This window comes from Salarias fasciatus, chromosome 23, assembly GCF_902148845.1.
Source record: "Salarias fasciatus chromosome 23, fSalaFa1.1, whole genome shotgun sequence".
NCBI lineage: Eukaryota > Metazoa > Chordata > Actinopteri > Blenniiformes > Blenniidae > Salarias > Salarias fasciatus.
The window spans coordinates 31710319-31736760 of record NC_043766.1 but is presented as its reverse complement, the minus strand read 5'-3'; the positions used below and the strand labels follow the sequence as shown (position 1 = coordinate 31736760).

Here is a 26442-nt window from a genome sequence, read left to right as displayed (position 1 = left end):
TATGGAGACTTTCTTTCAGATCAAATAATCGAATAAGGTACAGTAAGAAGTGAGCCACGGTTAAACTTTCATTAGCTGGAGCATGTTACGACCCAGCCGGTCACGTAACCAGAACCTGTGCGGGGAAGTACAGTAAATTGGGAGGCAGGAACCTCGGAGGAAAACTCAAGTTTGCAGGTTAAACGCAGGTTGTCAAAACTCCGCAGAGCCGAGTTGGCTCTTAAAAAAGGTGGCAGAGGCATACAGTGCGGCGCAGTGCCCCAATCAGTAATAAAGTCCATTATTTCCCCCTGAGCACACCTGTAGTCTCCTTGTAAAGCTCACACCTCTGTTTGGAGTGGCTCAGCTCCCTGCTCGCTCTAATTGGTGCAGCGTGGGCCAGAGCGTGGGCATGATGGAGCGGCCGGCCCGCCTGGCTGCGGACAAAGCCTGCTCTGTTACTGCCCCGGGTGTTAATGTGTTTCCTTTACTGGCAGCGGCACCGCGGGACGGCCAGAGGGAGGGGGAGGGGCGGCGGTGGCCGTTTAACCTTGCCCGCGGCCCGGCGGAAAGTCTAATAAAACCACGGGCCGTGAAAACTGAGCAGACAGCAAAACTCGTGCCAGAAACTGACACTCAGCCCCACAGCCCCCCTTCTCTCTCGCTCTCTCTCTCTCTCTCTCATTCTCAAATCATTCCTGTTCATTTTTTGGCCTCGACACGAAGCAGGAAAAACGTAACGCTCAGGCTGCGTTGGCACAGCTGGGCTGGAGGTCGGGGAGGAAAAGGAGGAGGAACGTATGGAGATGTCTCGTCTCCACAGCCGGACAGGACGGGGACAGGAGCTGTCAGCCGGGGGTTAAGGAGTGGACCGGGGGTTTGAGGGGGGATTCTGGTCCGGGCGGCCCCGGGTTACTCCGCAGGTTCTGTTGTTAGAGCCACGCTGCTAAAGAAAGGTGACTTATGAAGTCTCCAACACAACCCAAACCTCAAGATGTCTGACTCACACTGATTTATATTACCATCTGCAAGAGTATTTATGTGCGTCCACTGATTGAGATTCAACCGCAGCCTGATTTATTCCAATCTCTCTCCTACAACATTTATTTTGTAGACATAATGTGTGGTCGTGGCCCAGCTGAACGCTACATTAGCTCTGGAAAAACTGAAAAGTAGCTGAGCAAACGCGAGTCTGGACTCACACGACACATTTATCAAGTCGATCTTTAATGTTACATTTGCACAGGTAGGTTTCCTTCCCAACCAAAGGTTTCTCTTCCCACTGTAGACCTGACGTATGTTTTTCATCACCGTGTAAATGTGTTCCAAGGTGACTGGTAGGATGTGGCTTAGATTTCCCTTTTCTTAATAAAAACGTGAGCCAGACTGTTTTAATGAACCCCATTCTAAAAATAGCACTGTGGGCAGCTTTGTTTTCTTTGAAAAGTTAAACACAAAGGCTCAGTTTTGTTTTTTTTTTCCCCAGATAGCTGACAGGTTGAGTCACCTTCTGTCGCGTGTCTGAACTGGCCACGCTAAGAAGGCGGAAAAAGGAAGGGGGAAAAAAAAGAAGAAGAAAAAAAAATTGCCAAAACATGATTCTGATTGCCATCGGTTTGTCATGGAAACCCAGCGGCTACGTCAACACGGGGTTCACGCACCTGTTCTGGAATTCAACCAGAACTGCAAATCCCATAATTCCGCTCTGTCTCTTGAGGTACAGCCTCGGGGAGTGAAAGGTCTCGAGGAAACCTCTCAATACATCACATTATTTAGCTCAACTTTAAAGCTGACCTGCGCTGCGTTACAGCACCAAATACCTGACTTGCAGAAGCGCTTGCAGAGCGATTTTGCAGAAGTAATCTTCTTTAGGTTTTAGGCTGATGGGGGGGCGGGGGGCTGGATGTGCCAAATTCCACCCAGACCTGTCAGTGTCTGCCATCACCGCTGTTGCACAATTCCCATTCTGACTGATCTCTGGGGCCTCAGCGAAAAGGGAGAATATTTGTGAAACATCCAAGATAGGTCACGCTCTCAGCTCCGCCAACACGGCATCAGTTCACACCTGACAGCCGCCTGCCCGCGCTCCGGCTGACTCCACTGACGGACGGGGTGCGGAGAGAGGAGGAACGTGACGCAAGGAGGCCTGGAATGGAGACGGACGGCCGCGGAGCTCGGAGAGCCGCTTCACTTGAGAGGGACGCAAGAATACGGTCGGAGGGCACCGAGTGCGAGCGGAACGGAGAGACGCAGAGGTGTGGACAAACAGAGCGCAGTTACAGGTTTCTGATATTCGTAGAGCTCTTTCACATGGACGGGACGAAAGCGAGACGGGCTTTCTGCTTCGCATTAAAAACATGTAAATGTGCCCGGCATCGTGTTGACGTCTGAGGTTTTTAAAGACTGGGAAGATGAGCCTCTGCTGCTCACGGGGCTTCAACCACACTGCGCTCTGTGTTCTGTCACGCCACGCGCCCTGTCGCACGCCAAGAGCTAATCTTCTCTGAATACTCAACGGTTATTTTTTTTCTTTTTAATTTATTCAATTAACTTGAAATATCTCATGAGTTTTTACAGATTATCTTTTTTCTAAGGAGTTTGCATATTGTTTTCCTCCCACAGTTCATAGATTTCTAATATTTTTTTAAGACATTGAGCAACAGATCCACGTTATAAAAAGTTAAAGGTAATTTACAAGAATTCATCGCACTGTTGTTAAATAAGAAGAAAATACCAGTCACCACCAAAAAAGACCAATATTACTCTACTAGAGATATAAACATATTGCTTCTGTCCAATCATACCAACATCAGTTTAACGGTCAGGCTGTCTGCTGACACAGAAAAGCTGATTATCTGAAATCAAGATAAGCTATACTTAAATAAACTGAGGTTTCACTCACAAACTGGACATTGGTACAAATTAAGATGACTTTTATTAAATTTTTTGCTTTTGTGGCCATTTTTAGAAAATGTTTCACAGACTTCCCCACTTTAGCCATTTATCCGTTTACAGTCGCTGCCAGCTTCCAATTGTTAGAGCAGTTTGAGCAAGAACAGCAACTTTTTTTCTTCATTTTTCCCTTTTTTTCTCCAATGTTTTGTTTGATTTTTTTTCTTTTTTTTTCAGTTTTTCATGATTTTTCCATTTTTAGTGTATTTTTCTCCCTTTTTTTCTGTTTTTAAAGCTGCACCAGCAATGCTAATCATTTCAGTTTAACCGTTCTTTTTGTACAATCTTTAATTTTTTTTTTTTTTTTTTTTTAGCAGTTTTGTTTTTTACATTTTTCGCTGTTTTAACTTATTTGTCTGTTTTTAGCCGGGCGATAAAACCAGTTCTGAAAATCTGTGTGGAAAGTAAAAATGAAATAAGGCTGTTTAATGGCAGATAATAATCTGAAAGCTTCACGGAGCCACTACAGTGGAGCTGAAGAGCCACATGTGGCTCCACAGCTGCAGATCCTCTCCAAGCATTTTCCTTATCAATCGTCCTGCTTCTCTGTCTAAGAGTGGATCAAACCATCAGGAGGCAGTTCACAGGGGAGATTTTTTTTTTCCTTGAAGATATAAAGTCTTGATTTTGTGAATAAAATTGTTTTTTGACTGAACTCCAGCTTCATTATCGTGAAGATTAAAATTCCATAGTTTTATTGAATGATTAACTAATGGGGATCATTCTCTTTTTTTCCCAAGACTGAGACTAGTTTGATGGCAACGAGGTTGCAAGCTTTCATTGTCACATTGGGAATAACTCAGCTCAGGTCTCCGTGTCAGATATCTGTTTTAAAAACATAATTTTTTAGTATAAAGTCAACCAACTGCTTGCTGATTTAGCAGGCTGGATTGAAGCCTCTTGTGGCCCGGTTTTGGCCCACGGGCCTTTTGTTTGGTTCCCCTGGTTCAATACTAATTTCAAGAATACTTTAGTTGTTTCTGCGTGTGAAACAGCTGCTGCCGTGGTATTTAGCTGGCAATCTTAAAATAAATAAATTAATGAAAGAACGGAATCTCATTGACCCCCCCCAAATCAAAAATAGTGAAATAAATTTCCAGCCTTGTGCAGGGCGACATCCTGCGGTCGGGCTGTTCTCCTGCAGGAATCCGAGGGGAGGGGCGGCACGGTGCCCCTCTCTTGTGGTGCAATTATGTCGACTCCAAGCAAGCGCTCCGTCTGCAAAGTTACCATGGCGATCAGAAGTAACAAACACCGGCCCGACAGCGGCAGCGAAGATGAATGATGGCAGAAAACCTCAAAAGGCCATGTGATGTGGCTGCATGGGAGTAAGGTGGGCCGAGGTGAAGGAAGAGCCTTCGCGGCTGCGGCGAGCTCGTGGAAGGCGTGAAGGGAGGCGGTGAGTCTGTCGTCGGCGCCGCTTCAAGGGGCTTAAGACTCCGCTCCTCACCTGGCAGCAGCTCAGCCGACGTTCAGGCTGCACTCACTCACTCCGTTCTCATCGACACCCAGCAAAAAACTCAAGACCCAAAACAGCAAAAAGCGGCCGCGTCGCACAGAGATGCTGCCAAATCCCCGCCCACCCCCGGCCACCGACGTCTCCGGGCCGAGTCGCTCTCATGTGAAGGTTTACTTTGAAAATAACTTATCCGATAAGTGGAAAACATATCCTCTTACAAATCTATCATGCGATCTGACCTTTTGGGCTCAACCTCAACAAAAGCAGAAAGATGAAGCCGAGGCATGTAGAAGCCGAGCGTCGTGTGTCCGTCTGTGTTTGTATCTCAGCCTTTTTGGGGCCACAATGCTGAAAGAACGACACACTTGTGGGGGCCGACTGATCTTGTGGGGTCAAAAATCAGATCAGGGGTCTGTCCACACATCTGCAGGTGTGACCGTGTGGTTTTAGATATAAGGGGACAGCTTGGTGAGGCTCAGGGTGAGGCGTTCCAGCTGAGCCGGCTCAGGTGAAGATGAAGAGTTTAAAACAGTGTACATCAATAGGAAGGAATAATACTGATAAATAGGTGTGTGTGTGTGTGTGTGTGTGTGTGTGTGTGTGTGTGTGCGCGCGTGCATGCGTGTGCGTTTGTCTTTTGGGGGCAGCATTGACTTTGGTGCTGCTGTTCTAACTTCCCCAATGCTAACGGGTCTTTTCTGCTAACATAACAGTATATTATTCTTTACTGCCAAGCGTGAACCACAGAGCTCTCAGGCAGGAGAGATGGATGGGACTTCCCCAAATAAACCGAGGGGATAAGCCGACAACTGGAGCTGCTCAGTAGCATCAGCAGTGTGTACACACACACACACACACACACACACACGCACACACCAAACATGTAGCTGCACTGATTTACCATTCGGTCTTACACCAACATGCAGCTAATAACTCAGCATTAAAGCGGGATTTTGCCTTTTACTGTCGAAATTGGATTTCAGGTGGCGTGTGTTTGTTGGACAGGATGATAAAATAAGCACGAGAGGCGGTTATTTGCACAGGTTTCACTGCTGATCGCTCTTTCCAAGAGAGCCGACCGCTGTCTCATATGTCGTGGCATTATGGGGTCTGCTTAGCGCCCCTGCTAATGGTAATCCCTCTCCTCGGAGTCACGGCGAGGGCTGTTTGTTATGGCTAACAGCTAAGCTAACCGGAGAGGCTCGGGCTGTGGTGTGAACGGGGCAGCAGACGCAGGTTTCTGTTTGCTTTGCTTCACGGTGCATTTCCACCGGGGGGTTTTTTTCCCCCCTTCGCAACTGTCCATTTCACAGTTTTTTCACTGCTTCAGAACAGCCGCGCTCGGCTGTTTGTTGTTGAATGGTCAGGTGTTTACAAAAGCCGTAAGAGAATCCGGAGCAAACTCCTGCTTAGATTAAGTCATCCGTACGGCTTAAGCCTGAAAAGGGACACTGTATTTTGAAGAAAACTGGGATTAGACTTCAGCATTCCCACCCAGCGCTTACCGGGGCGTGCTGTGTGACACATCGCAACACGCCACACCGAGCGGTGAACATGACTGGCTGCAGTCACGTCACACTGGCACGCCAGCTTCAAAGGGAAGCGCGGCCTGGAAAAACACCCTCTGAAAGGCAAACATCTATTTGTTTCTTCAACACATCCAACTGACATGCTGGAACAGTGACTTCACAGCTTTTCCTATTTGTGGGAGCAGGAGACAAGTTTTTACTATTCTCTCTCACATTCGTGCCATGATGGTGTGTATTAAGAGCGCGGTGAAGAGCAGGGGAGAAACGGCCTCTTATATGTTACTATTATACTTTCACAGGTTTCCTCTGGACTCAGGATTAAGTGGCATAGATCAGGAGTCTGCAGCTTTGAGGATGAACAAAAGAGTCATTTCAGTGATTTTCCACCAAATTGAATTTCCCTGGATCTGCAAAACAAGTTTGACCTTCAAAATGATGTGAACGCAGCTCCTAAAGTTTCATATATACAGCATTAATGGAGTTTCAATTACAAATTACCAGGTCAAACATTTATTTGCAATTTTCAGATGCTTTTGTATCTTTCATCCTTCTTTTGCAGCATTTTTCACAGAACAGAATAGAACAGAACAGGATAACTTTATCAATACTGTGGTGAAATTTCTTTCAGCTACGCTTCACACGGAACAAATAAGATCATGAACGTCAAATAGCATAACAGACACCATAAAAATGAAATACGTAATATTAAAAATATGTAACAATAGGCTTAATGTAGACTAATAATATCACAGGAAGGATGAAATTAATCAAAACAGCAAAGACAGAGAGGACTTATAGAATCTCATGGTCACAGGAAGGACGGACATTTTAGACATTTTATCTCTTTTCCATGCAGATTTGCTTGTGTATTTATTTATTATTTTCAGCCACTAAAAACCCAGTACTAACATCAGTTTACAGATGATGAAGTTGGATTGTAATTATGGTGACGGTCAACTCTGAAACTACCGAGTCCAGGAGGATCTGGACTGAGAGTCGTGACACTCTGGAGGAAAACATTGTTCTTATTGTCCATTGAGCGCGTGCAGAACAACTATTTACTACAGCCTTGGTATTACTTGGATTATAGTGGCCAAGAAATGTTTTTGTTGTTGTTCTGTGTGTCTGAATATCTGCTGCTGTGCTTCATTGTCATGCTGGCCCACATATTTTGTAAATTTTACTTAATCATGGGATTTGGCCTCTTCCAAAACCAAGCGTTCCTCAGAAAAAAGAAAAATCTCTCCATGCCAATGGGACTTCATACCAGTACAGTGGTTACTATTCCTCTCTCGCAGAACAACTGCACAGTCCAATAATAATAGTAATGAAAAAAATATGCCAACTGGGTGTTTTGCAGCTCAGAGCTGCAGCTCCACCCTCGCCGAGCCCTCCTGTAAGTGACGGAGCGCACCGCCTAACGCCCCCTCGGTGTGGCAGGGTCACAGCAGGCTCCCGGGGGCCTGCGAAAACACCGGCCAACACATCCAGGCCAACACAAGCGCCACACTGGGTTGTGCAAGGCAGCCGTGGGACATCTGGCCACATCACAGCACAGCGTTCCTGCTTTATGTGCAACAACAGCCGTAACTCTGAGAATAGAAGTGGCAGCACTAAACCCAATGGCCTGCTGCAGAAATGCTGACTGTGGAGAAGGGACAAGAGCAAGGAGGAGGAGGAGGAGGAGGAAGATGTGGGGTGAAGCAAGAGAGAAGAAGAGAGGGAATGACTGTAGCAAAACGAAAAAATGAGGAGAGATGAGAGGGGGCAGCTTTGTCCAAAGACAGCTATGTCTCAATTAGTCTCTCTGGAAAAGGAAAACATGGAGATACTGAAAAGGAAGTATATAATTCTTACACAAAAATATACTACTTCATAACATCTGGGTTTACTCGATTATTTCAGTCTGTGACAGCAGAAAGTTTCTAGAATATCACCAGTATTTGACTGACAAAGTGAGTAAACTGCCACAGGAAAAAGAAATTAAAAAGTGCTAAATTTAAAGTGAAAATAATAAAATCTACAGTAGAAAACAGAAACAAGGAGTTCAGAGTGTGTGGACAGAAATCAACAGGTGGAAAGACAGAGGGACAAAGGAACATATGAAGGGACGGAGGGACGGAGGGACAAAAGGAGGGACAGAAGGACGAAAGTACAGACAAATGGACAGAACACGGGAAGAACAGATGAAGTGATGGACGGATGAACAGACAGAAGGATGGACAGACAGATGAAAGGAGGGATGGACGAAGAAACAAATGAACAAAGGGATGGATGACAAATGGAGGGACAGATGGACAAAGTTACAGAAGGTTTGACAAATGGATCTATGAAGGAACAGACGAATGGACAGAGAGACAAATGAAGGGATGGACGGAGGGATAAATGGGTTTTAGAAAAAACCTCTACAACCTTAAAGCCTTCATCAGATTTAAATATCCATAATTAAATATCCATAATAGCTTTCACTGGATATCGACATTCAATGTAGCAGAGGAGTCCGTTGAGATAAAACACTGAGGAGCGCCCAAGGAAGTCGGTGCACGTTAGTGTCAGACTAACAGGTGTGGCACCGAGACCACCTCTTCAGGTCAGTCTCTGGGTGGCTTCTTCGGTCTTCAGCACAGAGCGAGAAAAGTGTTCACATCTAATCAGCAGCACAGCCACCGGCCCTAAAACTGAACTGGAAGACTGAAACTCGACAGGCGTGTCTGAGTTCAACTGAACCGGAAACCCTGGTTTGAGCCCCATCCCACCACAATTCTAAAAACTCATTTTCCCATCATGCTTTCTTTTAAAAACCTACAGAAAATACAACATGCAGGGAAAAGAAGCATGCATGTGTATCCTCTCAAAACCCCGCAGTATTTAGACAAACGGGGATTAAACAGAGTCATGAGACAGAAAAACAAAGCTGAACTGAACTGTCGCTCAAATAAACCAATACAATGAACGTGTTAACTGCAGAAGGTTGAGATTACTGAGCTTGATACGTCTTTCCAGATGATTCCTGCCCATTAAAATACAGAAAACAGAACACAATTCAAGCTCAAGGACAGGGGGGCCATTGCCCTCTCTGTAAATTTAAATTCAAATGTGACTCTGCATCCTAATCAGTCTTCTCAAGCAGGCCTACGTCTTGGAAAAAAGTATGAAATATTGCAACACTCTGAGTGGAGAGTCAAACTCTGAACAAGGCTGGAACGCCTCAAATCAGTGCATTTCTGCCGATTAGCACCCAAACCTCGTCTGCTGTAGACTTACCTTCTGCTAATAAGCGTTCCTCGGGACCACCTCTCGGTCACCCCTCTCTCCCCGCCCACCTGTCCCAACACCCACCGTTCCCTCGCAGTTTGACTGTGTCAACTAATTCTGCATTACAAGACCTCAACGGCGACCGCGCCGTCTTTTCTGGAACCGGCTGTAACCCACACCGGTTCCCACACCTATCTATCTGTGGTAACACATTAGGGTTTACTGGGTGACCTCTGACCCCTGCCGGGGTCGTGGCCCGTGCCTTCATTAGGGGATAAATCATAAACACCTGAGCGCCTGACCTGGGTACGGCGCTCATGTGGTACTCATTTTGAGTAGCGGTGGCGTGTAAATCGGGTTAAACCAGCGCCTGCGACCCTCAGGGCTCGGAGCACATATTAAAAATGTGACCACAACCCACTCGCTGCATGTCTGTGTGTGTGTGCGTGTGTGTGTGTGTGTGTGTGTGTGTGTGTGTGTGTGTGTGTGTGTGTGTGTGTGACATGAACCCTGGCAATGCCGGCGAATGAATAAGACTGTATATAGAGCATGTAATTGAATACTCTCACTCACAACCCAACAATGGTTTATCGTGTGTTTTACTGCTTTCTTGTGGGCTGAGCCTGTTGCTGAGGTTGTCAAGGTTTTGCTCCACTGGTAATTTTTACCTTCACACAACAAAACCCAATAAATTATGTGATGTAATTATTCCTAAGTGAACTAATTGGACAGTTCATAAAACCCACATCAGTTTATAGAGCGAACACCTCTAAATATTGTGCTACATTAATACTTGAACACTTTTAAATTAGCGTCAGGTCAGTTGAATTTAAACGGTGCTGGAGCAGTAAAATACTATAAAAGAAATAGACTTTTTAGCAAAAGTTAATTTGTGAGGCTTGGAAAGACATATTTTTTATGTTATTATTATTCATGCTAATGCTATCATGCTAATGCTCGTTTCCCAGCAAGATGGGTACTAGCTTTCATTGTTACATTACCAATGGCACTGCTACCATCTGATGCTCAGCTCTGGTGCTCAGTGTTGTGTTTTATCTGCCACAAATAAACACCAAATTGTCGTTGTTTTGGGAGTTTTTTTGCTTGTTTTTTTTCTCTCTGTCGAGGCCAGTTTGTGAAATACAGTATGTTACATGAACTATGTACCTCTGTAGACCAATTTAAGTTTATCTCATGTACCTTTGGGTTCATAACTTTCAAACAGGATTCATGTGTCCCATTATCAAGAGTCATACATTTTTCTGACAGTGAAATGAAAACAGAAGCATTTTAGCTTTCTATAGAATAAAAAATTAATAAATAGAACTGTTTTTTGAATAAACGAGTTAGGACAAATTGACCACTGTGTGGCACTCCCTCTAAAGATGGTGTGGAGTTTAAGGACAGGATGTCCCATTCTCAGGTAACGCAGGACTCTAGCTACTCATTAACAGGCCGTTTGTTTCATGATGCACCACACTGTTGTGACTGATTCAGAGGGTTTATGTCTGAGAGAGAAATTGCTCGGAGGGAAACAGGTGTTGCTCTGCAGCCTCAATGTGATTCTCAGTACTGACAGAGTCTTTCCACATGTGTAAGCCGGACACATCATAAACACTACTCCATCCTCATATCATCAGAGGTGAGCAGTGTGACACTGAGCTGGACAGTCCCTCTCTGTAGTCTGCAGGACTTCTAGGGATTAATAAAAGAATTGAGTCATCTCATTACAGTTTCCTTCTAATGAGCCATCACTGAGATAACACAGTAGCTTTGACAGATCATGTTCTTCGCTGGAAGAAATTGCATTTGTGGATTACACAGTGAACTGTGTTCACAGACAGTGGTTTTCGGAAGTGTTCCTGAGCTTATGCAGTGATTTCTTTAATGACTGCCAGCTATTTTCCCCAGTCAGTATGTTTTTGAGATGTGTTTCTGTCATCAAATGTGAAATGAGCTCATATTTTCTGTGAAATGATGAAACAGCCAGATCTACTCTGCAGGGCGCCTCCGCCTTCAAAGCTATCACTCTGTTGTTTTGGGCTCACCTCTCCTCGGGCTCTCGTGGTTGAAGAGGATCCCGTTGACTGCAAACATGTCGTAGGCCTCTCTGAAGTTCACCACGATCCAGTAGGCGTAAAGCTTAGCAGCTCCTGTGAGGACAGACAGAGAGAAGAAACTGAAGCTGAGGCAAGACAAACCCAACCGCTCGCCACTGGACTTCTGATGAATTTTGACAACGACAACGCAAAGACGCCGAAGTGCACGAGCTCCAGGAGAACGGCTGCAACTACACTGCATGTCACGGCTGAACGCGGCATTGCTGCAGCTCATATTTCAACGTCAGGAACGTGAACCGCAGACTCCTGCTGATTGACCAGAAGCAGACTTGTACAAAAAGTTCTTCCCCACCTCCTCCTCCTCCTCCTCCTCCTCCTCCTGTGATGAGGGCAATACCACAGAAAATGAAGGGAGGTGCCAGTTGATTAAGCCATAGGTCAGGATGCTCACTGGAGATGAAGGGAGCCCCCCCTCTCCCTATCCTTGCCTCCCTCCACTCGTCTCTAATTAATAGAGGAGCAGCCCTCCTCGGACATGGTATGCATGCGCCTCCCATGCAGCCCCAGATTGAGTGCTGACAGATGGGGAAAGTGTCAGTGAGGAGAGCATTTAGACAACAGGGAACATGAAACTCGATCGCTCACACACGTGTGCAGCCTGTGTGTGTATGTGTGTGCGTCTGAGTGTGTATGTAAGTGTGAGTGTGTGTGCACAAAGTGAGTGCTGACTGCTGTGGATATAAAGGTGTCTTTGTTAAAGTGAGAGCCACTCCAGTTCTCAGTGAGACGTTTGGCCTCGGGGTGTGTAGAGAGCTCAAACGTAGTCTGAGCACTGAAGCCCCCCTCTATTCACGTACACACACACACACGCACGCACGCACGCACGCACACACACATATTCATACACACACTCCAGGCAGAAAAAAAAAAAAAAGCACCGCTGAGGCATCAAGCAATCTGTGTTTGAATACCCCTACATGGCCATAAGCAAGTGTCTGATAAATGGTGCAAGGAAGAAAAAGTTAGGTAATCCTAGTGTGTGTGTGTGTGTGTGTGTGTGTGTGTGTGTGTGTGTGTGTGTGTGTGTGTGTGTGTGTGTGTGTGTGTGTGTGTGTGTGTGTGTGTATGTTACCGTAAGGTGAGCGAGGGTAGAAGGGAGTGGTTTCCTTCTGAGGGATCTCCTGGACTTTGCCGTACAGCTCGCTGGTGGAGGCCTGGTAGAATTTCACGCTGTGGGTCAGGCCGCACGTCTTGATGGCGTCCAGCAGGCGCAGCGTTCCTACGCCGTCCACGTTGGCCGTGTACTCGGCCAACTCAAAGGAGATCTAAGAGACAGAAAAAGAGGCTTTTGCCGTGAGGTGACCAAAAATTAATGAGACTAACAGAAATGTTCATCATCAAATTGAACCCAGTTAAGTACTTTTTGAGGATTATACCCGTACAGCTTAATTTCTTAGATGCGCATTACATTTAATCTCTGAAATCGGACAACTTCTCATAGTGGTAGAACTGCAGCGGGTCAGTCTAGTTATCAGTTCACTTATTCAGATCATCTGAAGTTACATCAGTCAGTGGGAGGAAGATGCTCTATAATCTGGATGTTATCTGTTCAGTCAGCGGTTCAGTTCAGTCTGTTGAACTCCACCCCTCTCCCACGAGGGGGGCACACTAAGCAGTCACAGAACTCAATATGACACCTGCTCTTGAAGGAAACAGATTCACAGACAAATGACAGTAAAAATAAGTGAGAAATGATAAAGTAGCCACATGGAGACAGTTCAAGAAAAAAATAACACCTGCAACAAATCATTGGGGTAAACGCCAGGCTTAACCACAAAGAGCAGGATGGAGAGAGCCAGCACCTCCGTAACTGTTTACTAGCATGTTACAGCCAAACAGCTGTTATATCGCAGTATCTCATTACTTTGTAATGCTTCACTCTCAACACTGCAATTTACACATAAGTTATGACTGAACATTTTTAGGTAGCTTAATGAAGGAAAATGAAGCTCTGTCAAGACATATCTAGATAGATGCCCAGTTAGACACCTGAAGTGAAAAGGAGGAGGAATAGGTAGGAAGTACAGGCAGCTAGACTAGGTAAGATACAAAGATAGGTAAGAAAGTAGGAAGACACATAGATGTGTAGATGGATGGTTATACTGTGAGCTACAGTAGTATGAAGATAGGAAGATTGGTAGGACAGTAGAGAAGTAGCAGGAGGTGTTAGGGTTTTGTTGATTAATAAAGAATAAAAAGAGCATTACATTAGCCACAGTCCACTTGAAAGTGAATTTTAATTTTAGACAATAGAAATCGAAAGAATACCAATACAAAAAAGACCGAAAACGTGACGTAAAACTCATAAAACAAAGAGTTAAAGTAACAGTACATGAACTCAATTTATACGTAATAAAAACTGAGCAATCGCAAAGGAAAACACTTGCCAACTTTCACTATACAGAGCGGCGGGGTCGAGGTGGTTGTTTCTGGAGCCCATCAGAGCCAATCAGAAAGCTCATAGCTCAAACCTAATACTTCAACTCCCAGAATCCCTGCTTCCACAGCGGAGGGCCAGGAGGGGGGACGAGAGGGGGCAACTTAATGAACACTTGGGGGGAAATTAAGTTTAAATTAGAAAAGTATGTGCGTGTGCACGATTTCACATGGATGGATTTCGCGTGTGTGTGTGTGTGTGTGTGTGTGTGTGTGTGTGTGTGTGTGTGTGTGTGTGTGTGCGCGTGCGCGTGGGTGTGTTGGCCTCTGGCTCCAAATCAGGCATGACGGTTAAAAGCCATGCTGGTTAGTGGTCACCACACCTGGAGCGACCACGTCTGTGCAGAGGAAACGCTTCGGCCCTTTAGTGCTTTCACACCAGCGCTCTACACACGGGCAGATAAAGACCCCTTATTGAAAGCCGGGACCCGGGAACACTGGGCCTCTATTCCACTCACACTCAAACACACACGTATACACACACACGTATACACAGTGAGCAGGTTTGATCAGGTTCAATTACACTCTCCGGCTCAGTGTAATTACCTGTGACGCTCCACTCATGCTTTTACTTTGCATTCTGGCATTTTCATTTACGTTCACATCATTTACAAGAGCAAGTGAGAGGTCACCTCATACGAAGACAACAACTGTACACTACACGATGGCAATTTTAAATACACTAAGAACAAGATGACAAAACACTGGCTGTGTGTGAAAATGAGCTTCAAAGCCAATGACCAGATGAAAACTTCAAAATCTAAAGACGTAGTTTGAAACTGTTTAATCAGAATTAGGTTTGAACACACAGGTTGATTCATTAGCAATTAAATGACAAAACTACAAATATTTAATCTGGAATTCCACCAATCCAAAAGGGGAGACAAATGTCTCAACCACACTTCCGTTTTTCAGATTTCAGTATCTATATTTAGGTTCCAAATACAGGTTTAAAAACAAGAACAAAACTTTATTTTGATAATCTACATTAAAATTTCTGCTAGCCTATTGAGTTTTGTTTTGAAAAATGCTTCACTTCCATCGGCGCGTTAAGTGCATGAAGACCTTTTCCTACACCATCCTGTCGGTCCACAGAAAAATGCTGCTGCTTAAAGCCAGTCTGTGGTGAAAGAAGGGTTTGGGACCACTGATCTATAACACATTGGGGTTAAAACCTGGAACCACGTCTGGGCGCACCCCACCACAAATGATTGTCATGCGATGCACGGCGCAGATCTGGACTCAGTTAGGATAGCACTTCCAGCCCGCTGACATGCTATCCACTGGATTGCTAATGCTACTTAAAGACGGTTCTGGCAGGTGACAAAAGGAGCTCGGTGGACCGCAGCGGGCATTAAATAATCGGCGAGGTGATTGGCTGGAAGTAGCAAAGGATTCACAGAATCTTTTTCCATTGATTTGACCCATACCTGTAGACCTAAGATACTACAGACCTGTAGCAAATTTGACTTTACAACTATTTACAACACTAATACCAAACTTAACACAAATAGTTTCATTCTTGTGAAATGCCATAAATGGTACATTTATTTATTTTTTTTTAATATATGGTGTGTGATAGTTTATTCTCTCCTGGATTTTCAAAATGCTTCGTTGCTCAATGACAGAGTTCACCGAGTTGTTCCCAAACTTCACACTTTCAGACTTTCACCATATTCAGGGCAACTTTCCTTCCATGGAAGCTGCAACTTTCCCACTTATGAGTTACCAAGACATTTGAAACTGTCCGGCATAGGGTAGTGTACAAGAAATCTTTGTAGATATAAATTATTTTGTAATCATAAGAACAACGTCCCTCATGTTGTCAGCGCATACAAGGTGTAAATCCATCAGGACATCAAGCAGACCTGAGAGAGTCCACGGTCCCCGAAGTGAGAAGGCCAGCAAAGACTGACAGGACCTCATAAAACCATATTTCATGCTGTGACACCTCTGCTTTTTGTCCTGCCTTCTGTGTGAGGCCATTCCTCTCATTTTTCTCCTCCAAGAAAGAGATCTATGACACACACGCACACACACGTTCACTCATACACACATGGCGGGTATCAAAACCAGCTGAGAAGGGCAGAGTCCAGGACGCCTTGACAACTTAAATCAAACAAATTGCCTTAATGCCTCCATTCTATGTCATTATGTAAAGGCTGGGGCCTGAGCGCTGACGGTTTAAAGGCCAGACGTACACCGCTGCCGGTGTGTGTGTGTGTGTGTGTGTGTGTGTGTGTGTGTGTGTCAGGGATGTAGGGGAGGTGGGCCCCTCAGTCGACCTGCCTGACATTGTTCTGTTCTGGGAAGACTGCCAGCCTCTGTCAGCATTGGGGGGTCTGCTGGTGAGCAAGTATCTCAACCCCTAAAATTAAAAAAAAAAAGAAAGAAAGAAAGAAAGAAAAAAATGTAGGTCTGTTTAAAAAGGTTGGAAATGTAGAGGATATACGTGCTGCGTTCACTCCTTCCATTTCTTTCCTGCTCACATGAGGCCCATTGAAATGCATGGTTGAGACTGGGGAATGTGTGAATGTGTGAATGCGTGTGTGCGTGTGTGTGTTTGTGCGTGTGCGTGTGTTGGTCTCATCGTGCATTGTGACAGATCGATGAATATAAGTGACTTTTATTCAGCCATTGCCTCTTGCTACATACCTGTGTGACCGAAGGCCATCGGTTGCAATTCACACACACACACACACACACACACACACACACACACACACACACACACACACACACACAAACACACACACAATAATAATATATATATAATATAATAATAAAAAATAAGATAAAATAAAATAAAAATAATAAAGTTGTTGTTGCTAAAAGTGCATGTTACATTCTGTTTGTTGCGTTGCACCACTCTGATAAACACTAATCCATTGGTTGATTCAGTCTCATCATAACCATAACGACTGATCTTTTTACGCATTTGAGTGTGTGTGTGTGTGTGTGTGTGTGTGTGTGTGTGTGTGTGTGTGTGTGTGTGTGTGTGTGTGTGTGTGTGTGTGGAGGAAAAAAAAAACCCACAGTCAATTATACCTTTACTCATCGCATTGCAGGCCAACTGAAATTAGAGCAGTCGTGTGTTAACAGAGCAAAGGCAAACAGACTCAACTCCCTCCAGGACAGAGCGGTTTACATCCAACCTGGCAACCCACGCACCGCCAGACAGATCCATTACCGCGCTTTCATCAGCTCAACTGCACTCATTCGCCCTGTGAAGCCAATACTGGAGAGCGACCACACTTTCCCATACAAACACGAGTCCTGCTGCCCTCAGTTTACAGAGCGGGAGGTTGTTCTGCATCGGACGGTACAGCCGTGCAACACACGGATCACAAAGCAGGATCAGGACCAAACTGACTGACTAACTGACTAATAGAGGCGCAGTCAGCGTGACTCTTCATTCCCATTCTTAGATGTCCACTCGGGGTTGATTATATTCTAGGATGAGATAGCCGCTGGCGTCACAAAGACAAAAATCTCCACATGTTAGGTGGGTTGAAAGAAAATAGACAAAATGTCTATAATAAAGACTTTATCCTGGATCTTTTTCTTTATAAAAAAAATAATAAAATATCACTTCTCTAAGCTTTGACAGCCAAAAACAATCAGCTAAACTGAAACGTTAGTGAAGTTGTGTGAGAGTGGTGACCCTTGTTTTAAGTCCAATTGTTTGATCTGATACCACCATTTTGAACACTGTTTCATACATTGACCTCTTATCAGGAAAGTATCTTCAGGCTTAAGGGAGAATAAGCTGTGTGTTCAAGGGCAAAATATATATTAAAGTCACAAAAAACACAACACATGTTTATTGGCTTGTCACCAACTGTTTTTAAACAAATAAAGAAAATACTACCAGTGATAATTATGGCTTTTTTTTTGGAACTAAGAATGAAAATCTCCATTGGGAACAGGAAAACAAATAATATACCTTGGAAGGAAGAACAATGTGCTCCAGTTGAGTGAAAATGCTAAACTTTCATTGTGTTTCTTTTGTGTCCGTTTACGCGCTCATTGCCACTGACACCGACACTGACAACTTTTAGAAAACAGCTCAAAAGGTGGAACTTTTTTGAAACAGTGGGACTCCGCCCCGAGAGACAGCGGGTGCTGCTGCTGCACCATGGCCTCAGTTGTTCTCACAGTTTATGCTATCATTATCTAACATGTCAGTTTATGTAGTGTTTCAAGAGCATCCACAATTTATAGAAAGTTCTTTTGAATCCAGAGGTCTATTAATTGCGGTTATTTAAAAAAAAGTTTTCCTAGCGGTAGCTACTGCTGCTGACGCTAATAGAGAGCACTCCAAACAGAGCTGGCGCGCCATCGTTACGTGTCAGTGTGTGGTGAAAAACTCCCAACGAGGAGACCGGGAACCTCTCCACCTCCAGTTCAGTCTTGTTAGCTCTCAAGTACGTTGCATAAACATACATGCACACACCTACTACACAAACAAAACATCCATTTTTCCTCACATTGTGCCAGTGTGACTTATATTGAGAAGCATACTGTAACAGAAACTCCAGGAGCACAATCAGAGAGTGGCGGGTCGAGGCGAGACTCAGATGAAGATGTACATCTGGAACGTGCGCTCTGTGGGAACCGAGAATATCACTACACAACTGCAGACAATGCTCCGGGTATGACTACGTGACAGGAAACCTTAACAATAAACACTGGCAAACGATTAATTTGCATGTGAGCAGCATTCAGATCCTGCCAGGGTACAGCGCAGACACGCACGCACGCACGCACGCACGCACGCACGCACGCACGCACGCACGCACGCACGCACAATTTGTGCCTAAATTGTTTTGGATCTAAAGTTGAGAATCAAAAGCTCGCAAAATAAAGGTGGACTACTGAATTTAGACACAATCACTTGCTGATGTGATGCAGTGTCAGTTATGGTACACGAGAAGGAAGTCAAAACAGTTTAATCCTTCTAAGTGACTCGTAGAGCTCATCTACCTGCTGACCAAGGCGCTCGGTCTGTCCCGGAGCTAATGCTAGAAATGGATGTGGGGTTTTTGTTGTCTGAACTCTGACCTACGGCCAGAAAAATTGACCTGAAGCAGATTCCAGCATTTTGCTGATCTACAGCGAAGCACTGTTTGTGTCAGTAGCAGCTGGCAGAGTTACCAGGAACCAAAACTAATGACGCGTTTCCATTACACATTTGTAGCACTACTCGACTCGACTCGTCGTTTTCCATCACAACAGAGTACGACCTCAGAGTGGGTGGGGTCATTATAACGAGGCAACCTGAAACTCAGGTGTCGTTGTTTGTTCTGCCACGCATCGCGGGCCGCTCCGTCTCGCTGCCGGTGAATCCGCCCGTCAGCCGCCGGAAGAAATGTCTGCACCTGGTCGTTGCTATGATTTCTGTGCTTTTGTCTCGCATTGCGGTCGTTCATGTTCTGGTTGCGTTTTAAAAATGGTGGCTTCGACACTCAAAGTCACACATTCAATTCAGAACCCGTGTGAACAAAATCTCCTTTCTGGTTATCAAAACAAATTACTGTCACTGGTTGTCAGCTAAAGCCAACAGTACTGTCAGGCTTTATGTATATTTAAGAATTTAATCAAATGAAGATACATAAGTGTGAAGCTAAAAGCAACAGATGACAGCGACTTTCTGCAATCATGAACCAGCTCAGAGCATGTCAATGATTCTTAGTGCACAACTTTATTCCTAATATTGGCCAAAGTTTAATTCTGAAAAATTTGTGTTTAGTAGTTTCTGAACCATCATAAAGCAGCAGGAACTCAGTAAAACCAAGAACGGGCTGCAAAGCCACAGGTAAAGTTCCTAAACTCATGAAATAGTCACAAGCTTCTGAAAAAAAGAGTAGGCTTTAATAAAACACCTGAAGACGTCACTGCGATGAAAATGACTGTAAATTCAAGACTACAAAACAATTACAGACCGTGCTCAAGGAATGAGATCTAGTTTCATTCACTGTTTCGCTGTTTGTTATAACAAGTGTTTCTCAGGTTGAAGGCTGGAACATGTGTTCATCTCGATTCTGCGCAACTTGACAGTGGGATGAAAGCTGTTTCAGAAATGGTTTTATGTTTCTTGGCAATCACTTGCATGGAGAACTATTTGCACCGGAAAGCTTTCAAAACAGATTTTACGTCTCATTTACTGAGCTGTTTCTTTTATTGTGGCTGCTCTCTGTACGCACTGTTGCTGTACTGCCAGGACTGTTATCTGCACTGATTTTAGTTATTTGGCAGGTCGCACCGCAGAAGAAGAAGTGACTGACATATCAAAATATAGCAGTATGTCTGTGACCACTAGATGTGACTGTATGAGAGGGCTGGGACGATACGCTTCTTACCTGAGTCAATTTTTTTAAGTGTTATGGGTGCCCATTCAATTTAAATTGCAAGTCTTAGACAATTTTTGTGTTTTTTAGTTGGCTTTAACTCCAGACCATTTGAAAAGGTCTAATGATTTTATCTACAAACTATATCAGGAGCCATGTTTCCCCAAAAAAATGCACATCAAATGAGTCTGGTTTTTTACCTTTGAACGTTCTTTTAATAAACAGTTTCACAAATAACAAAAGAAGCCTAAATAAAGTCATTAAAAAAAGTAATTTTCTTAAAACCCAGCCATTTCATTCTCATGTCTTCTTAAAATACAGTACGTGTTTGTTTATTGTAATGTGAAAAACAAAACAAAAAGCCCTGTAATAAACAAGTGCTTTAAGTATATTACTGTTAAACTAAAATGGGAGTGCAATTCATATTTACTATACTTGCCAACCTACACATTTGCTGAAAACTAACAATGGTAAAATGATGACAGTCAAAAAGTTGCATTTAAATTAATGGAACCATTTTATGTTTGCCTTAATATATTTAAGTTCTTTGAATTTGTACATTACTATATTTTTTTCAAAGCACAGTGGATTTCCGTGTGTCTTAGCGTTGTGTGGACATTAACTTCTTCTGAATTGCCTTCAGTATAATATTGATAATTTCATAATGTGAAATAGGGCTTCAATACAAAAGAAAAAAAAAAGAACTACTAGACAGTTGCTTTCCCAACATTTTTTCTTGGAACAGTGTTTATCCTGAAAAGCCTTTGTACAATTTTCCAAATGACAATGGATACCAACACACATTCACCAACCAACAAAAGAAGAAGCTTGGCCTTCAGAAGAAAAGAAGCACATGGTTGTTTGTATATATATATATTTTAAACATTCAACAGTTTCAATACTTTCTTTGAAAACTCACAAAGCCATAACCGTAATTAATCATGTCTCCAAATACTGTTTCAAGAGTAAAAACATTCCATTTCTGTGTATTGCAAAAGATTCACCGCTGAGGGTTAAAGATTCAACATATTTCAACAGTGGCTGGCAGATCAATTTATAAAAATACATATAACCCAGCACCGTACACATTTAGGCAGGTTCAAGGTGAACATCCACTCATCCGTGCATGGAATGACATGCAGCCCCTCCTCCCCCGCTAATCCTTTCCACTGATACTCACTCATCGTTACGATCATATCTCTGCATTTTTGTGCCTTATTAACGGGCGTCTTCTGCTCTGGTAGTGTTGCTGCAGCAGCTATGGCAATGAACAAACACAAGCACGCAGATCAGGTGGATGTGAGCGAGACGTTCGAGGATGTGGGAGGGTGGCTAGCTCGTGTGTGGAGGGATACGTGCTGTGAGAGCGTGTGTCGAGGCGGGCACACCGAACGCGGGAGAAGAACTGTCAAAACTGAGGATTTATGCAGAAGAATCTGGAAAGTCCCTGCCGTCTGCCTCCCGGCAGTCATCCGCACCCCTCCCGCTCCCTCTCTCTTTCTCCGTGCATCACTCTCTCTCTAAGTGAACAGGTGTGAGCCACCTCTGACCTGCAGAGTCTCTCTAGGTGGAGAAACACTGGAAATCTGAAGCGTGTCTGATGCAAAGCCGTCAGGACACTCGTGCTGCTATTCAGATGGTTTTCACAGTGAAGCGGTCAGAGACATCCACATATCAAACGAAAAAACATTTGACAAAGAGTTTGTGTGAGAGCTACACAATGCTAACCAGGCAATAATGTGGAAACAAGACTGTAATTTCTATTTTAAATTCCTCCTTTAAAGTCAATGTAATCTTGTTTCAACATGAATTTACCTCATCCATTGTGGTTTAAATTATCTGTATGACTTTTATTGATCATTTCATTTGTTTTACATAAGATTTCATAATAATCCCAAATGATCACTGTTAATTGAGACTTTTCTTGTACGTTCTCTTATTTTATTGTTTTATCAATCATGCATGAAGAACTGTGACTTTTAATGATTGGAAACATGCAGTTAAACTAACTGACTGAAATCTTAACATGCTTTAGTGCAGAGACTCAATTTGATTGGACGGAGAACAGCTAAGACTGCTTTTTCCTTGGTTCACTTTCACACTGCACTTTTAAAAAAGGATGAAGCCACTAGTCAGGGTCGTGCGGTTACCACCGTTTCTTAGTAGGGCTCTGCTGTCGACCCAAATGACAAAAACGAATGTGGCTTATTGATCGGCCCGGACCAAAAACGGAAATCCATTCCATTCAGTTTCAATGCCCCTCCCCCCCAAAACACACACACACACACACACACACACACACACACACACACACACACACACACAACAAACAATGGAGCACTCCAAAAACATCATTGTTCTTGCGGACTGCCACAAGAAACCGTGATATATAGCCATCTGACCATGTTTCGATAAGTGCCTGCACATCTGCCCAGGAGACGCTTTCCCAACTTTCTCTTTGTTTCCCAGCTTCCTCAGGCTAGCACTTTTGGCTTTCTTATTTGTTTTTCCTACACAAAATGCACCTCATGCTCCCCATCACTGTGAACCAACACAGTTCACTTGCTAGAGGACAGAAATCTTCGTTTTCAAGTGCTTCAGGGTTCGGTCGGCGCCAGGCTGCAGACCAGCTTCCCCATCTGTACAAACCAAGCAAACTATTCTTGAAGGGAACCAAACAGGGCTAGTGTGAAAGGGTCCTCGATATACCATAACCAACCTGACATAACCCTATGGTGAAAATGTGAAGAAAGTATGTTAAAGATTAGGGCCCAAAATTGTCATCTCATAATTTTTTCTCAAAATGGTGATATACCATATACACTTGATTTTTTTCGTTGTGTCAATGCAGTTTAACATATATATAGTTCTGGGTGAAAAAAAAATCACACAAAAAATGACAACACAGGTAGTTTTAATTAATAACCAGCTGTATGAAATAAGAATGTGAATTCTCCAGAAAAAGGGTGAAAAAAAAGTACCAAGGCCTAAAAAAATGCATACATGCCTATCTGTTAATCTATCTGTTTAACCATGGACGAATGCAATCTACTGAAAAGTCTATTCATTATGTCTCAAATGTTTATTGAGGAAAAGTTATTTTTCGACATGTATCTGCACTATTTTGTTGCCCAGACCTATTAGAGATACTTGTAATTAGTTGTCTAAACAAATAAACCTCTGCTCCCTCACATGTCGGCACCTGAATGATCTGCCAGTTAAACCAATTAGTGTTTTCTTCATGTACAAGAATGCTCAACTGTCATGCAGCCGGCACTAATCCTGCAAAGATGCCAGGAAGCAGTCCCACTCTCTGCAGCGAGCGCAGCCGTTTGGCATTGCTTCCATCCACATAATGAAAACAAGCTAGCATGCAGGAGCAACCATATTCCACTCAAGAGTTCAGATACTGACCTGTACGGAATGAGAACCGCTCTTGCTAGCTGTGTCAGCAAAACTTTGGGCTTTTTGTTTTTTGTTTTTGACTGGTCCTACTTAAAATGTTTCGTTGGTCAACAGAGCAATGCGTACACGTGTACAATGTTGACTGGGTTTTTTTTTAACACCCAAAGAAATAAAATACCCTATTATGCATTAATTTATTATTGTGCCTCAAAGTCGTCAGTGGACTGCAAACTAAAGAGGTAAACATCCAGATATTAACTTGCAACTCATTCTTTGACATGTGTTAGTTGACATTAAGCAAATGCAGCTGTCAGACATATGCTTTTTTAATAATTGAAATTTGTTTTCATATAGATTATATAAAAGTATTGAATAAAATTCAGATTTTTTTTCTCTCTGCTTTCCTCTCATAACCCCCCACCACAAAGTCATGCTCTCTCAAAAGAATAACAACATCTATAAAAGCAGAATTGTTCCTCCTTGATCTGTTTATCGGATGGTGTCTTTTCCCGGACAGTGGAAGTAACTTTCACTCAGGAGTAGGGCTGGGTTAAACGATTATTTTTGTAATCGATTAATCCAGGAAATGGTTCTTCGATGCATCGATTAATCTAACGATTAATTTTTAAATTCGTCGCGGAGCTCCTCTCCGCCTCCGTGTTTATGCGGCGGGTCCCCGCGCGCTACACGGCACGACACCGGCACGGAGCGCGTCTCCGCCCTGGAGCGGAGATCCGGAGCTCTCCCGTCAGCCTCCGTGGGGCAGCTCCACTCGGACCGTGTAAGCCGCGGCCTGCTTCACGCGCCTCCGTGGAGCAAGCCGCGGCGCGGCAGCTCCGGATCTCCGCTCCCGGGCGGAAACGCGCTCCGTGCAGGCCGCGGAGCGCGCGGGGACCCGCCGCAGAAACACGGAGGCGCGTGAAGCAGGCCGCGGCTGCTGGAGATCTTCCGTCGCCGCCGTGGAGCAGCTCCGGGCCGTTTACCCAATCGGCCCCAACTCGGCCCCTGGAAGTCAGGCACCCAGGCGCCGTGACAGCCGAGGCCGACTCAAAGTGCTTCTCTGCTGGGGAGAGGAGCTCCAACATTATCCACATCTCTTACAGGATCTTTTCTTCTCCCCCAACTTGCTGCTACTCGATGCCGCCGCCATTTTTTTGAATCTGAGACGACGCATCGACGTGCAGTTTTTGCGTCGACGTAGTTTTTGCGTCGACGTCATCGATTACGTCGACGCGTCGTCCCAGCCCTACTCAGGAGGCTGGGAAACGTGAAACTCTGACATCAGGCACATACTTTCTGGTTCAATTTAGCACACTCAACGCAACTGAACATCCCTGCTCTTGATCGATTAATGCTTTCTTAGCTCGCTTGTATCATGACTGTTCTCGTCCAAATTCATTGCACATTAAAATCATCACACACTAAATAACACTAGAAGGTTACAATAACATTAGATACAGATTGCTTGTTTTGGACTGGACCAACTTTTCCAGCCAGAGGTTCTTTATTTTTGGTAGAACAGGTTCAACACAGAGCTGGAGACATTTACGATAGGTTTTATTTTGTACTCACTTACACATTAAAATACTGAATCAAGACAAGTAGCTGGTCTTTTGAGAATTTAATGTCAATATAGGGTTTTATTACTTCTGGCGGGGAGCCAGTGGGCTCTGCTTTTACCTTGGCTCTCTATGAAAGGTAATAAAATGGACTGATACGAGCAGTCATTGGCACGGCAGCGTTAGCGATTATCAGGAGGGCAGACAGCAGAGACACATTAATACACCCCATTCCTTCACTATTGCATCAGAGCGCCTGCAATATGAATTCTCTGGAAAAGGGGAGAAGATTTTCATTCCTCTTTTTCTCTCAATCACTCAATCTACCCTGAAGACATTTACCAGCAATCACTCACTGCTGCCTCGCAAGCATAAACGTGTACGTAAACATGGCAACAAGTCTTTCTGCAGTACTCTGTGGTACTGCCCGGGGGGGTTGAGCACACTGAGGGACAAGAATACACTCAAAGACTATTATGACTTTATTTTTTTAATCTATTTATTTTTAAGGATTTTATTTGTGTTTTCTGGGAATATTCTTTGTGCAGGTTTACCAAATCCACACAGCTAGACATCCGGGGAATACAGTATCAAAACACAACATTGGTGGAACGAACAATAAAACCAGCTAAAAGCAGGTTAGATCTGCAAAGACCAGCAAAAACAAGCATTAGACCAGCAAAGACCAGACTCACATCAGCACAGACTAGAAAACAGTTCAAATGAAATCTACATGAGGAACTTACAATCCAGCACCAGTTGAGCAGTAGACCAGCATCAGACCAGGATATGACCAGAAAATGACCAGAATCAGACCATGTTATGACCAGAATGTGACCAGAATATGACCAGAATCAGACCAGGATATGACCAGAATCAGACCATGTTATGACCAGAATAAGACCAGAATAAGACCAGAATATGACCAGGATATGACCAGAATCAGGCCAGGATATGACCAGAATATGACCACAATTAGACCATATTATGACCAGAATATGACCAGAATCAGACCATAATATGACTACAATCAGACCATGCTATAATAATAATTATGCATACAGCGCCTTTTTTCTGTGAACTCAAGGTTGCTTTACAATGACACTATTCATTCAGTCCATACTTCATGATGATACGCTACATCTGTAACCACAGCTAGCCTACGGTAGACTGACAGAAGCGAGGCCGCCAATCTGTACCATCAGCCCCCCCGACCACAATCACTGTATTCACAAAGGCTTCCTGGTGTTCCCTCGTGGTCTCCCATCTAGGTGCGGACAAGGCCCTACCCGCTTAGCTTCCAAGATCTGATGGGATCGAGCAAGGCAGTATGACCAGGATATGACCAGAATCAGACCAGGACATGGCCAGCATCAGACCAAAAAGCATAAAATACTA

At 44.0% G+C, this 26442-nt stretch overlaps 1 protein-coding gene across 2 annotated transcripts in view; it reads right to left on the bottom strand.

The window, feature by feature from the left end:
- The window catches only part of gmds (GDP-mannose 4,6-dehydratase), a 230739-nt gene that overhangs the window by 146896 nt on the left and 57401 nt on the right, over positions 1–26442 (bottom strand). For both annotated transcript variants that reach the window (XM_030082972.1, XM_030082973.1), the window contains 2 exons: positions 12367–12559; positions 11223–11327 (listed from right to left, as the gene is read on the bottom strand). In XM_030082972.1, the coding sequence (XP_029938832.1) occupies positions 11223–11327; positions 12367–12559 (298 nt within the window). The remainder of the gene's footprint in view (positions 1–11222; positions 11328–12366; positions 12560–26442) is intronic.